The 13,922-nt window shown below is 52.1% G+C and overlaps 1 protein-coding gene across 1 annotated transcript in view; it reads left to right on the forward strand.

Annotated features, from left to right (window-relative positions):
• LOC129133504 (uncharacterized) overlaps positions 1-13,922 on the forward strand; it is a 148,063-nt gene that overhangs the window by 42,201 nt on the left and 91,940 nt on the right. The window contains exon 4 of the mRNA XM_077192283.1: positions 10,336-10,755. Within this exon, the coding sequence (XP_077048398.1) occupies positions 10,336-10,755 (420 nt within the window). The remainder of the gene's footprint in view (positions 1-10,335; positions 10,756-13,922) is intronic.

A 13,922-nucleotide genomic window follows, 5' to 3' on the forward strand; every position in this document is an offset into this window, starting at 1 on the left:
ATGGGAATATGGGAACAGGACAGGGAATACAGGAATGGAAATCTCAGAGGAGCATTGGGACCAAGAATAGGAACAGGACAGGGAATATGGGACAGAAACAGGAAATGAGACCGGGAATGGGATTCATGCTGGGATGGGAGCACGTGTCCCAGAGCAGGGTGACATGGGAACGGGTGGGTGAGAGGGGGGTGAAAACAGGGAGAGAGGGATCCTGCACAGAGGACACCAGGAACTGAGACAGGGGGACATGGGGACAGTCCTGGGCCAGGGGCTCCTTGATCAGCTTCCCCAGAACCTCCACCAGGGTCTCCCAGTGCAGCCAGAGCTGCTCGGCTTGGGGTGCCCAAGGGCCTGAGTAACCCCCAAGTCCCTCCCAGGAACCCTCAGCTCCCTCGAGCCCAGCGTCCCCCACATCCCCTGCAAGATTCCCCCATGTCCCCATCCTTGCGTTAGGTCAACATCTTTATTTTTACCCAGTTTTTTGGTTTTTTGAAAGGACAAAGAGAAATTAAAAGAAAATCAAGGGTACAGGAAGCCAAGAAGAATTGGAGCCCCCAGGCAGGTGTTTTCCCAAAATGGATCACCAGCACCAAGGATCACCGGGGCTCTGCCCACCGGGGCTCACTGGGGATCATCCAGTGTGGACTGTCCCATGGGGGATGGAGCTGGAGCAGTGCACGGAGCTCTTCCTGCACTCAGGGCACTTATAGGGCTTCCCTTAGTGGTGCCTCCATTGGTGTTGGGTCAAGGCTGAGCTCTGGCAGAAGCTCTTCCCACACTCGGGACACTCATAGGGCCTGTGACATCACAAGGAGCAGAGATAGATGTCAGGCACCCACCAAAGCTGCTCTCATTCCCCTCCAGAGATGAAGAGGAGAGAGAAAATAGAATGAAGTCTTCATGGGTTAAGGACTGGGACAGATCACTCAGCAAATGCCATCATGGGCAAAACAGTTCAAAATTAGAGACATTAATTGAATTTATTGCTATCAATCAGAGCAGGATAGTGAGAAGTAAAATAAAGCTTTAAAAACACCTTCTGCCCATCCCTCGCTCCCAGCTCTACCTCCTCCTGCAGTGGGTGCAGGGAGACAGGCAATGGAGCTTCTGCTCAGTTCATCGCCTGTTGTTTCTCCTGCTGCTCGAGGAGAGGAGTCGTTCTCCTGCTGCACCCTGGGGTCCCTCCTGAGACACTTCTCCATGAACTCCTCCAAGGTGAGTTCATCTCAGGGACAGCAGCTCTTCACAAACTGCTGCAACGTGGCTCACTCCCCCATTGGCTCACATGGAAGGACCCTGCTCCAGTGTGGGCTCCTCTCTCCATGGGTTTGCAGGTCCCTGCTCCAGCACAGGTTTCTCATGGGGTCGCACCCCCTGCTCCAGCACGGGCTCCTCCAGGTGCTGCAGGTGCATCTCTGCTCTCTGTGCCCTCCATGGGCTGCAGGGGCCCAGCTGCCTCCCCAGGGGCTGCCCAGGGAGTCTCAGGGCAATCAGCTCCAGCCCCTGGAGCAGCTCCTGCCCCTTCTCCTGCCCTGCCCTGGGGGTGTGCAGAGTTGTTCCTCTCTCACATGTTCTCACCCTGGTCACAACTACAACTACATGATAACCAATTTTCATAAATCTCTTATCCCAAAGGTGTTACCACCATTTCTAACTGGCCCAGCCTTGGCCAGCGGCTGGTCTGTCCTGGAGCCGGCTGGAATTGCCTCTGTGGGACATGGAGGAGCAGCTGCTTCCATCATCCTCTCACAGAAGGTGCCCCTAGGCCCCCCTCCCCCTCCCCAAAACCTGGCCATGCAAACCTAGTATAAGCATGGTAGGGTTTAATACCATTATTCATTCTTATTATTGCTATTATCTCTATTTTTGCTATTAACACTACAGTTATTATATTTGTTACTAGTAATTTTAGATTTTTTGACTCTATATTATAGTGGCTATAGTAGAATATGAAACCAAAGTTCTTAATTGCAAGTAGAAGTTATAACTTTGGCAGCTGCTTGCCCTGCCCTGTTCTGTGTCATTGCTGTGTGTGAAGCTGCTGCTGCCAGGGCTCCCCATTTCCCCGGTTTAGGAAATTCAATGGCATTGCTCACATGTCAGAAAGAGAGGGCTCATTCCAATCAAATGCATTGCCTGAACTCTTCTAGTCCCAGTGCTGGAAGCTTGTTTTGTAATGTTGTTGACTTTCTCAGATTCTGTTAGTATTTGAGATTTTAAAACAAAATGTTCCTGGATCTGATTTTGCAAGATTCTGTAGTCAGCTTTCAGTTTGCTCTTGGATTTCTTAATGGTGTGTCAGAACTGAATGCAGCATTTTGGGTGGTGTGAAAAACACGTTCACTGTCCTGTGAAAATTTGAAAAGTTTAATAAAGGACAATAGGAGACAGGGACCATAGAGCAAAGGGTATTATGGCCAGGTGCATCTTGGCACTCAGCCAAGACCACCCTGTTATCTTTGGGGATACCCCTTAAATACCTTTTCCATTACATCAGCCTGTTGCATATTCATAGATCCTTATGCATAGTAAACTTTTCCCCCAAACCAGTTTACATGTTCCAAGAATTATTTAGCATGGCTCCTCCTTGGGTCCGCCTTTTTAGAGCATGCAGATTCCTTGGTTGTGGTTTTAGTCCTTTTTTTATCACCTCCAGGTTTTGGGTCTTGGTCCACACTGTCTTCATACAGTGAGTGCTGATATTTGACATATCTGTAGCAGGTGTCCTCATCCTATGTTCATTGGATGTTATCCCATCCAAGCAGGCATTTTAACAGAAGCATAGCTATTTCACTTCTATGTCTAAGCTTAATTAACAACAGAAATAAAAACCGTATAACAAAGTTACTTTAACATTACACATATAAAATCCATTTTTTGTTTGCCAAAAGCCAATATTATAATATGTATCTATAACAGGTGGGAAGCCTTCACTCAGACAGAGACAGGATTGTCTCAGCAGCAGCTGGTTTTGCACTTGTAAGCAGAGATAACAAAGATTCCATGAACTGAATATTCTGCCTCGTTGCAGAACCTCCAGTGGCCGGCTGGAGCAAGCTGCCCTGGGAGATGCAGGTTGTGCCGGGGTGGGCAGTGGCCGGAGCCCATGGCAAGGGGCTGGCGATGGACACTGACCCTTGGCTGAGCAGGGGCTCGGGGCCCGGTCATGCTGGGATCCTGTGGGAGCTGGGGACAGCCAGAGAGCCTGGGCCAAACATCAGCACCGGTGAATCATGGTTTTAAAAATGTAAGATTTTAGCTGAGAGTTAGGACCAGTTCATATTGAAGTTAGATAAACCAATGATAGGTTAATGATTATTAGATGCTTAAGCTAAAGCTCATTGTTATATTATGAGCTCATTTGTTGAAGGAAGTGGAGCAAGTGGACCATTATAGGAACATATTGAAACCAGTAGAACAATGCCCAGCACCTGGACCCTGTGTCAATCCATCAGGAAGCAGGGGGCCTTGGATCCTGCCAGAGGGTCACAGGGACCTGACGAAGACCTTCCTGTCTTCTTCCCTGGGACCACTGACCCATTCAAGAGAAGAATTGTGCACTCATGAAGGACTAATAACCTCATTTTAATACAAAGTGTTATAAATGAGAAGCTTGACTAGGTCAATATTCAAGCAGCAATCAATTTATTAATTAATATGGTAAAGCATGAGCAATACAGCGCTGGGTACAGTGGGGGAAGTTTTCCCTCCAACTGCACACCGATAGTTGAGGCTTACAGGTATTTATAGGGGTACTCATCAGCTTTCTCAGCAGTTTCTATTCCCAATTTGTACTCATCAGCAGTTTCTATTTCCAATTTTCACATCACAATTCTATACACTATTGTGATTTAGTTTTTCTCAGGATGTTTCCCAGAAAGGAGTATCCCCAGATGATGGTGGTCCAGCTTCTGAAAGAAGAAAGAAGTATCCCAGTTGATGGAGTTCCAGTTTCCAGATGTGTGTCCACCTTTTTATTGCAAGGACTATAAATCTCATAACAATGATGTCCAGCTTCCCTTGATCGAAACTATTAATCGTTGAATTGATGTTCATCTTCCTTTCTCAAGCTGCTTTTCACTGTTTTGTTAAGGCATGAGATAAGCATGTTTCTTTTTTATATATTCTAAAGCTATAGTTTCAAAGATTCTTACTACAAGCAATATTCTAAAATTATACTTCAAAAGGTTATTATTGCAAAACTCTTTCAGGCTTAGCTACAAGCAAAAATTCCTGTCAAAAAGCAACATCCTTAAAGCTTTAATTCAAATGCTCCTAAATCAAATTAAGACTTATAAAGGTTAATTGCAAACAAAGGATAGGTTCAAAGGCCTTCTTCCATGCTTTACTTCCTCAGTTATTTATTAGAATTCATCTTTATAACTGTCCCATGGTCAGTGTCCACACATATCACAATCACAAACACACACGTTGCCTGTATGTACCTGACACGAAACACAGCTTTGTATTTCACAAAAGCGGGGATGGGAGGTGCTGGGGTTATGCATATGTATTCTTTTTGGGAAATAAATAGAAGGCAAAAATCCTTGTGTGGCGCAGTCACACATTTCAGGGACCACCCTGCCCGTGCCACCCGCCGGCGTAATAAACACACCACTTTCTAACTTTGACTTTGAGTTAGAGAGTTTTTGCCCACGACTTTTGGTTTTACCGATTCACCGGGGCCGGCACGGGCGGGGAGGGGGCACAGCCCAGGGGGACCCGCAGAGCCTCCCTGGTCCAAATCCCCGCCTGCAACAGCGGGGAAGCTCCCAGGATCTCCGGGGCAGGGAGGAGCCGCAGGCAGGTGTTCCAAGGGCCTCCTCTGGGGCAAGATTTTGTGCCGATGTGGGCGAATTCCCGCAGGCCGGGCGGGCTGGGGCCGCTGCCGAGCGCCGCCGCCTTTCCCCGGGAGCCCCTGGGCAGAGCTCTCTGCTCGGGGCCGGGAGCCCGCCCAGCGGCTCCGGGACAGAATTTTGGGGGTCTCAGCGTTGGCTGCCGGCAACACTGCCGGCGCTGGGCCGGGGGTGCGTGGGACCCTCCCGCGGTGGTGCTTGGGCTGCCCGGGGCAGGCGCTGCATCGTCAGCCCCGAGCCTCGGGGGGATCGCCCGGGACCGGCGGGGCTGGGGCTGGGAGAGCGGAGAGGGCGGCACCGGAGCTGGGGGAGCCTCTGCAGCCTGCGGGGTCCGACATCCCGATAAGGGGGACCCCCGGGAGCCTGGAACGTGGGGCCCGGATAGGGGGAAGCCCAGCAGACTAGATGTGAAAAACGCCAATCACTTGTTTTTAAAATTTTAAAAGTTTAATAGTAACAAAATGGTTATAAAAATAGTAATACAATTAGAGTAATAATAATTTGGACAAGTTGAATTAGGAGAATATGAGACAATAAAGACAAAGAGTTACGGACGTCTGGGTACCTTTTTCTGGGCAGCACAAGCTCGAAAAAGGACACGGGTTAACAGAGGATTAACCCTTAAAAGCAATAGCCTGTTGCATATTCATCCACTTCATACATGATGCATAAATTCCATTCAAATACAGGATTCTGTCTGGTCATCATCAACTTCTTCCTTCTAATCCTAACAGCGCCTTGGAGGCGGGACGAAGTTCGTTTCTTCTAATAAGAGGGCAATAAATTCTTTTTCTCTGAAAGATTTAGGTGTCCTGGGGCTGCTATCTGGTGCGAGTGCCTCATTCCTTTCTTAAAAAATCCCACTAACATAGTTCTTATTTAAACTACAAAAGTTACCTTTTAATTACAAGACTACATATATTATTAAAATGTTAATACAGCACTACTAATCAATACATCAAAATCCATATGCTAAATATCTGCGTAGAGTCATATAATATGCACTTTTCACACTGGAGATGTTGGGACCATGGACAAGGGAGACCCATGGGTACCCCGGGGCCCTGAAACGGGGACCCCGCACAGCTGGTACCCCTGGAGCCCCTCTGACACCCACCTGGGGAGCCCAGGGAAGGGAACCTCTGGGATTGCCAGGAGCCCTGCAGCCCAGAGAGAGGGGATACCAATACCCACTGGAGCCGCAGAAGGCCAGACAGGGGGGACCCCTGAACCCCAAAGTAGCGGGGGAACTCCTGGGTGAATGGTTGGTTGGTGAATCTTGGTGGTTTGGGTTTTTATGAGGGTGGCTGAACCTTGGTGGTCTGGAGGTTTTTATGGACACCTGGTGACTTCTGGAGATGGAATTGGGCAGGAGGAACACCCAAGCCAACACACTCACACCTTGTTTTTCCCCCCAAAAAAGGAATTTCAGTTCCCAAAGTTTGACCAGATGGAGGAGGAGACCATGAGGAAGATGAAGATGCGCTGGAAGCCCCAGGCAGGTGAGGAAGAAGTCAGTGCCCCTTTCCCCTCTCTCCTGCTCCATCTCCCAGCCCAGCACAGCCCCCAGCTGCAGGACAACCCTGCTGCCAACCCCGTCCTGCCGGAAGTGGATTGGAGAAATCTCTTTCACCGTGGCACAAAAATAAATCTCCTTCTCTCCTTCCTTCCTTCTGTCTTTCTGGGGTTTTTTCCTTCCTTTTTCTTGTTCCTTTCTCTCCTTGTCCTTCCTCCCTCATACAAGGAGCTGAGGATGGAGAGCAGGGAGGACAAATCCCCACAGCAGAACCTCGTGGAAGAGGCTGTTCTGAGAGGCTCGACTGCAGGAATTCAATGGGGAGAAAAAGCTCGGGAGATCTCACATGAAGAGGGGCTGCAAACCCAGCCCAGGAAGCCATGAGGAGGAAAGACCCACCCTGTGCTGGGAAAGCAGCCAGAGATCCAGGTGCAGCTTGGAGCTGGTGGTTCCTGAGCACCTTCATGGCAGGGAGAAGCCCTACAAGTGCTTGGAATGTGGGAAGAGCTTCAGTCAGTGCTCCAGCCTCCTCACCCACCTTTGCATGGACCTGGCTGGGACCCCCTTTGAGCAGGGCCAGATTTGAGCCAGAATATTGGGAGTTCCAGAGCCAGCCTGGTGGGTGCACCCAGCACATCCTCCACTGACCTGGAGCTGCTGCAAGTCCAGAACAATCAGAGCAGGGGTGAGCTGGGGGAGCCAGGGGCTGGGAGATCCACAGGAATAGGGGTTATTTGTGGGGCTGGGATGGGAGTTGTCCTCCTGCTCCTCACCATCCTGTGCTTCCCAGAGCCCAGTCACTCCCAGTATGATCCCTGTTGCCCTCAGCATGGTTCCAATTGCTCCCTGTTGCTCCCAGTGTGATACCAGTGGCCTCTAGTATAGTCCCAGTCACTCCCTGTATGATCCCTGTCTCTGCCACCAGGGTCCCAGTCATGCCCAGTTGCCCTCTGTGTAGACCCAGACTTGCTCCCAGATGCCTCCAGCATGGTCCCTGTTGCTCCCAGTGCGCTCCCTGTCACCCCCAATAGGGTTACAGACACTCCCAGTATATCCCAGTTGCCCTCAGCATGCTTGGAGTCATTCCCAGTCACTCCCAGTATGATCTCCATATGATCCCAGGAGAGCCCAGTCAATTACAGTAGGAGCTCATGGAGCAAAGCTCATGGAACACCTGGAGGACCCACCTGGAGGACCCAGCCAGAGGAGGGTCCCTACAAGTTCTCTGGCTGCAGGAAGAGCCCCAAGGAACAGAGGTCCCACCAGAGCCACCACCCCAAGTAGGAGGTGGTGACAGCTCTGCAGCCTGGGGCCCTGGGATCACCAGGGAAGCCTCCAGATCGACACCCCAGCAAGTGGCTCACACAGCCCCTCCTCCTGTGCCCAAAACCCCACTCTTGGCATCCCTCATCCCTCCCTGCAGTCCCCTCTCCAACATCTGCAGGCCTCTGGGAAGAGCCCAAAGGGATGGAAGTGCCTAAAACGGTGATGAAGTGCCTGAGCTCTCCAGCTGTGGATGTTCCTGTCCACCAACCTCTCCTGGTCAGTGCTATGTGGAGATGGGAAGGGGATTAGGGAATGCTGAGAAGACTGAAAGGGGGTTTTGTTGGCTCTTAGGGGCATTTCTGGTGCTGGGAGGGGGTTTAAGGGGTTTTGGAGGGGTTTGTGGGGGAGTTTTGGGAGTTCTGGAAGGGCTGTGCAGCTTGGAGAGAATTTGGGTCTTTGGGGGGTGGAAAAGAGTTTTGATGGATCTTATGGCCATTCATAGTGCATGGAGTGGTTTGGGGGTGGGGGGCAGCCAGGACCTGTGGGGTGGTTTGAGGGGGCTGGGAGTGGCTGTGGGGCTGGGAGGGGGTTTTGGGGCAGTCATGACCCCCCAGAGGTGCCACCAGACCCTGCCCACAAGGTGCTGCTGGGGGACAGGGGTTCTGTGTAGGGCTTTGTCTTCCTGGCGCCCTGGGAGTGAGGGGGGATCCCCCTGGGCCGTGTGTGACCCTCCCATCCTGGTGTCACCCCCTTGTCCCTCCCCACAGGGCTCCTGCCCCAGCTCCTGCTCCCCCAGGAGGGAATTTGGGGAGGGGGCACAGGGAGTGCACAGCCCCCACCAGGGGATGACCCTGGCCCAGCCCCTTTGTCCAGCACCAAGCTGGGCCTGGGGCCACAGGAGGAAGAGGCTGATGGGAAGCAGATCCTGCAGCTGGGACAGTGCTTGGGGTCAGGGCAAGGTCCTGCCCTGCACACCTGGCTCACGTTTTACCCTGCCCCGGGACATTCCCATCCCCACGGATCCTATCCCCAAAATCCCACTCTTGGGAACCCTCACCCATCTCTGCAGTCCCTGCTCCAACACCTCCAGGCCTTTGGGAAGAGCCCTGATGCTGACAGAACTTAGATCAAAGTTACAAAGTGATGATACAGCTTGAGTTATAAGATATCAGTATAGCCTGATAGATCTATATAACCTGATATCAATAGGACCTAAATCACGACTTTTTATATATCTATATAAATATATATATGTGGGTTTTGGTGACTATATAACCTGATATAAATAACTTTCTACAATGCAATGGCTTGTATATGGTTAACTAGTTGCTTAATGCTAAATAGACAGAAAAAAGAAGAAAAAAAATAGCCAAGTGGAGAGCTTCAGAAATAGATAGGGATAGTACTAATGAGAAATTGTGCAAAGCCAATGAGCCACAAAACAAAGAGTTTAGGCTGGTTAGGATCAGACACACCAAGGAACACCATAACTGCACATGCTCCAAAGACAAAGTTGAAAACTTCAGATGTGAAGAAGGCCTTGGAAGCCTTTCCTAAAATGCCCCCCCTGCAAAACCAGGACAATCACAGACTCCTGACAGACCCTGAATTAGGCAAGTGCAGTGCAGAAGAACTATCTAAAAACCATGAGATCATACAATGTAAATGAGTTCTGGCAGGTAGGTGATGATGTTATAGTGACACAGTGACACTGAGCAACACCTACTGTATGAATATACCACAGCACGTGACATCTAAAAACACCGCTCTGTGGGGATTTATTTCCAGCTTATATTTCGGGCATCAGCCCAAAGGGATGGAATTTCCTACCCAGGGTCCCCACCAAGCCCAAGTGTGGATTTGCAGCCCACAGTTTTCCCAGTTTGCCTCTCCTATTCCCCAGGGCGGATTCCCCCCGCCCCCATCAGATGGGAGCAGCCGAGAGCCTCACGCTGCCCATCCCGGCCTCTCCCAGCTCAATCCCTGCTCCTGTGACTTCTAGAGATGGGCTTGGGCAGGAGGAATCCCCAGCTCTCACACCTTGTTTGCACCCCCAAACCAGGATTTCCCATTGCCAAACCTTGGCCCGATGCAGGAGGAGGAGGAGGCTGCAAGGAAGAGGAAGATGGCCCGGGAGCCCCAGGCAGGTGAGGAGGAAGTCAGTGCCCCTTTCTCTCTCTCTCCTGCTCCATCTCCCAGCCCAGCACAGCCCCCGGCTGCAGGACAACCCTGCTGCCAAAGCTGTCCTGCTGGGGACACGCTGGGGGCATCTCCTTGCCCTTCCCAGTGGCACGGAGGCAAATCCCATCCTCTCCTTGTCCTTCCTCCCCCAGACCAGGAGCTGAGGATGGAGAGCAGGGAGGACAAATCCCCACAGCAGAACCTCGTGGAAGAGGCAGTTTTGTGCGGCTCCACAGCACAGGAATCCAACGGGGAGGAAAAGCCTTGGAGATCCCTCACAAGGAGGGGCTGCAAACGCAGATCACAGGGATCTGAGGAGGAAAGACCCACCCTGGGCCTGGGAGGTGGCCGGAGTTCGGAGCTGGGGGTTGATGAGCAGCTTCAGGATGGGGAGAAGCCCCACAAGTGCTCAGAATGTGGGAAGAGCTTTAGTAAGAGATGCTACCTCGTCATCAATTGGAGAATCCACACAGAGGTGCGGCCATATGAGTGTCCTGAGTGTGAGAAGAGCTTCAGGAGGAGCTCCCACCTGACTGTCCACCAGAGGATCCACACTGGGGAGAAGCCCTACGAGTGTGATAAATGCAGGAAGAGGTTTCAGACCAGTTCTCATCTCCTCCAGCACCAGCGCATTCACTCGGAGGAGAGGCCCTTCCGCTGCCCTGACTGCAGGAAGGGCTTCAAGGACAACTCCACCCTCGTCAAGCACCGGCGCACCCACACGGGAGAGAGGCCCTATGAGTGTGATCAATGCAGGCAGAGGTTTCACACCAGCTCCCATCTCCTGCTGCACCAGCGCATTCACACAGACGAGAGGCCCTTCCGTTGCCCCGACTGCGGGAAGGGCTTCAAGCGCAACACCCACCTCACCAGCCACCGGCGCATCCACACCGGGGAGACGCCCTATGAGTGTCCCGAGTGTGGGAAGAGATTCCGGCACAGCTCCGCCTTGACCCACCATCAACGGAGCCACCACTAAGGGCAGCCCTGTGAGTCCTCCTGAGTGCAGGAAGAGCTTTGTATGGTGCTCCAGCTCCATCCCCCACGGGAGATCCACCCTGGATGATCCCCAGTGATCCCCGGTGATCCGTGGTGCCGGTGATCCATGTTGGGAAGACACCTGGCTGGGGGGCTCCACATCCTCCTGTCTCCCTCTGGGCACCTGCACACATCCACAGAATAACATCCAAAATCCATTTTGTAGAGCTGATTTGTCCACTCCTGACCCTAGAAAAAATCACTTTTTGCATCTTCTGGTGGTCTTAACAACACTGGATAGTCTTGGAGGTCTTCTCCAACGTAAATCCATCGTTTTAATTCTCTCTGACCCACAGACATCTTCCACAGCCAAATGGGGACGGACTAGGGCAAAACCCTCAATTTTCCAATTTTCAAGACGGTTGGGTGGAAACTCCTCCAAAAAAGGTTCTTCCCACCCACCCAAGCACGTGGATGCTCTGCCAGGATGGATACATAAATCTTTTTTTTTTTTTCTGCCTTGAAACAAAAAGGTTTCTGTTCATTCCTTTCAAAGCCCTGAAACTGGGGTAGAAATAAAGGCGTTGGACTAAGGCATGCATGGGGACATGTGGGGGACAATGACATGTGTAGAGCCATGGGGGGACATGGACATAGACAGGACCATGTGGGACATGGCGGAACACAGACATGGATGGGAACATGGGAAACATGCATGGGGACATGAACTGGGACAGCGTCAATGCCACCACTACAGTGCCACCAGCACCTTCATCTCGCCATGGCAAAGCACGGCCTGATGCAGTTCCTTCCACCACATCCCCGCTGTCACCACCGTGGTGTCCCAGCTGAATGTCACCACCTATCAGGGCAGATGGGTGGAGACATTGTTCAGCTGGTGACAAGTGGCCTGGAAGCAAGTGACAGCCACATGGGTGTCCCAGGGCCACTGCCCTTAGGGGACCTCAACTGCCCCTGGGGACAGGCTGGGGACAGGGGAAAAGGTCAGTGTCACCTGGCGGGTCACGTTGCCCTGCACTGGGTGTTACCAGAGGTGTCCTGGTGGCAGCATCCACACAGGTGTGGCAACATTGTCCCTTGATATGTGTCATGGTTGCATTGTGTCCCTCCCCTCTGTAGGTCCCTATCCCCCACCATGGCTCCCTGTCACCCCTCTGTGTGTCCCTGTCCTGTCCCGTGTGTCCCTGTCCCCTTCTGTGTTTCCCTGTCCCTCTCCCTATGTCCCTGCCCCCACCCCTGGTGGGCTGAAGTCCCCGAGGTCTTGGGGTCATGTCCTGCAGGGTCTCTTTGTGTCCTGCAGGGTGTCCCTGTCTCCCTCAGGATGTTCCCATGGCTATTCCTGGCACTGACTGTCTGCGCCCACCCTGGCACAGGTGGAGTCATGCCACGACACCTGTGACACCCCACGACATCCCATGACACCCTTTGATTTTGAGTCCTTCCCCCTCCATTTTGGGTCCACTCCCCGTGCTATGGGTCCCACTTCAAACCACCCCAGAACCCCCCAAAATTCCTGACCCATGATGTCCACGCATCCCCCTGGAAGTCCCCCCAGGCTCTCGGCCACGGAACTATTGCTGGTGACATTGAGCCACAGGATCCACAGGCTGTCCCCAAGGGTGGCCCTGGCTGCTGCCTCCAGTGGCCCATGCTGCAGCAGGTCCCTCATGGTGGCCAGGACTGCAACCCCAAACATCAGTCAGTGACCCCAAAAATTCATCAGGGTTCCCAAAAATTCACCAGGGATCCCAAAAACTCCATTAGAGAGCCCCAGCCCCAAATCCATCATGACAGGTTCCGCATGCTGGCCGGTACTGCAACCCCAGAAATTCATCATGGATCCCAAAAACCCCCAAAATTCATCAGGGATCTCAAAAATCCATCAGGGATCCCGCAATCCCCTGCTGGGGACAATCCTGATGTGTCCCTTAAGGAGTTGAGGACACCCCCAGGATGTCCATCTGTTGTAGTGTGTTTTCTTTATTTGGCAGGTTCTCTGTGTAATTTGTGGTTTTGCAAGCCCTCTTTACTGTCCTCCCCGTTATTCAGTTTAGTTCTGTTTGTTACCCAGCTACTCCCTGCCAAGTTTCAAACGTCCCCCCCTTCTCAGCTGTTAACCCCTCCTGCCCCTACCTTTGCCCCAGAACCTTCCTTACTCCTCCTTCCATTAAATGTCAATCCCTCCCCGAACCTGCCCTCCCCTTTAGAAACTTCCCTGTCAGTTTTTATCCTTCGAAACCCCATTAGTTTACTCAAGCTGTTCTCCTCCCTTGAAATCCTTCATTGGTTTACACATTGTATTCCCTGCCTTGTGTTCCACCCCCAGTTCCCCCAATTAGCCAGAGATTTTATCCTCCCCGAGACCCCCCTGTTTATAAGCTATTGTCTGCCCTCTCTTCAGGGTCCTGGGATCCTGGACTCGTATTGCCCCTCAGCCCGCAGGGCAGGTTTTGCCCCCGAGCAAAGCAGCACGGGCCGGATAGCTCAGTCCCTCCTGGGGACAGAGAGTCCAAACACCCAGGCTGCTCGTAGCCATGGCTACCTTAAGCAAGCTTAGTGGATATCAGCTCTTTAGTGGTTATCAGCTCTCTTAGAATTCCAGCTCTTTGCTTGCTAAGGTGCCTGGCAGGCTATTGGGGGAAGCAGACGAGAGAGGAGAAGAAAGGTCCTGGTGTTCCACAGCGATGCTTTTAGTGGGTGGTCTGTGAAGGGTTCCAGCGACGGCTCTTCTTCTGCCAAATGGGCTAAAACAGCCCCTTTTTATAGGGTACAAAGGGATCCAAATTTGTCCAATAGTAGGGGTTGGGGGAAAGTGACCTATGGGGTTACAGAGATAAGCTAGGGTCCGAGAGGTGGAAGACAGGAGCCGATTTTGCTATCTCACCGTGACTCAGCAATTCCTATCCTTAAGCCTCAGCCCTCCCTGGGGCCCTGGCCAATTCCATGGAGCCTGCTACAGACTCAGGGAGTTTTACCATCGAATAGAGTTCCCCCGGTTCCACCCCAGGGCCCGTGCTGCTGCCTTTTTGTTTCTGCGCCGAACCTCCCCTGGCAGCTGGGATTCTGCGGAGCTCCAACGGGGGCTCTGTCCCGGCCCTGTTATC

This window comes from Agelaius phoeniceus, chromosome 32, assembly GCF_051311805.1.
Source record: "Agelaius phoeniceus isolate bAgePho1 chromosome 32, bAgePho1.hap1, whole genome shotgun sequence".
NCBI classification, from domain to species: Eukaryota; Metazoa; Chordata; class Aves; order Passeriformes; family Icteridae; genus Agelaius; species Agelaius phoeniceus.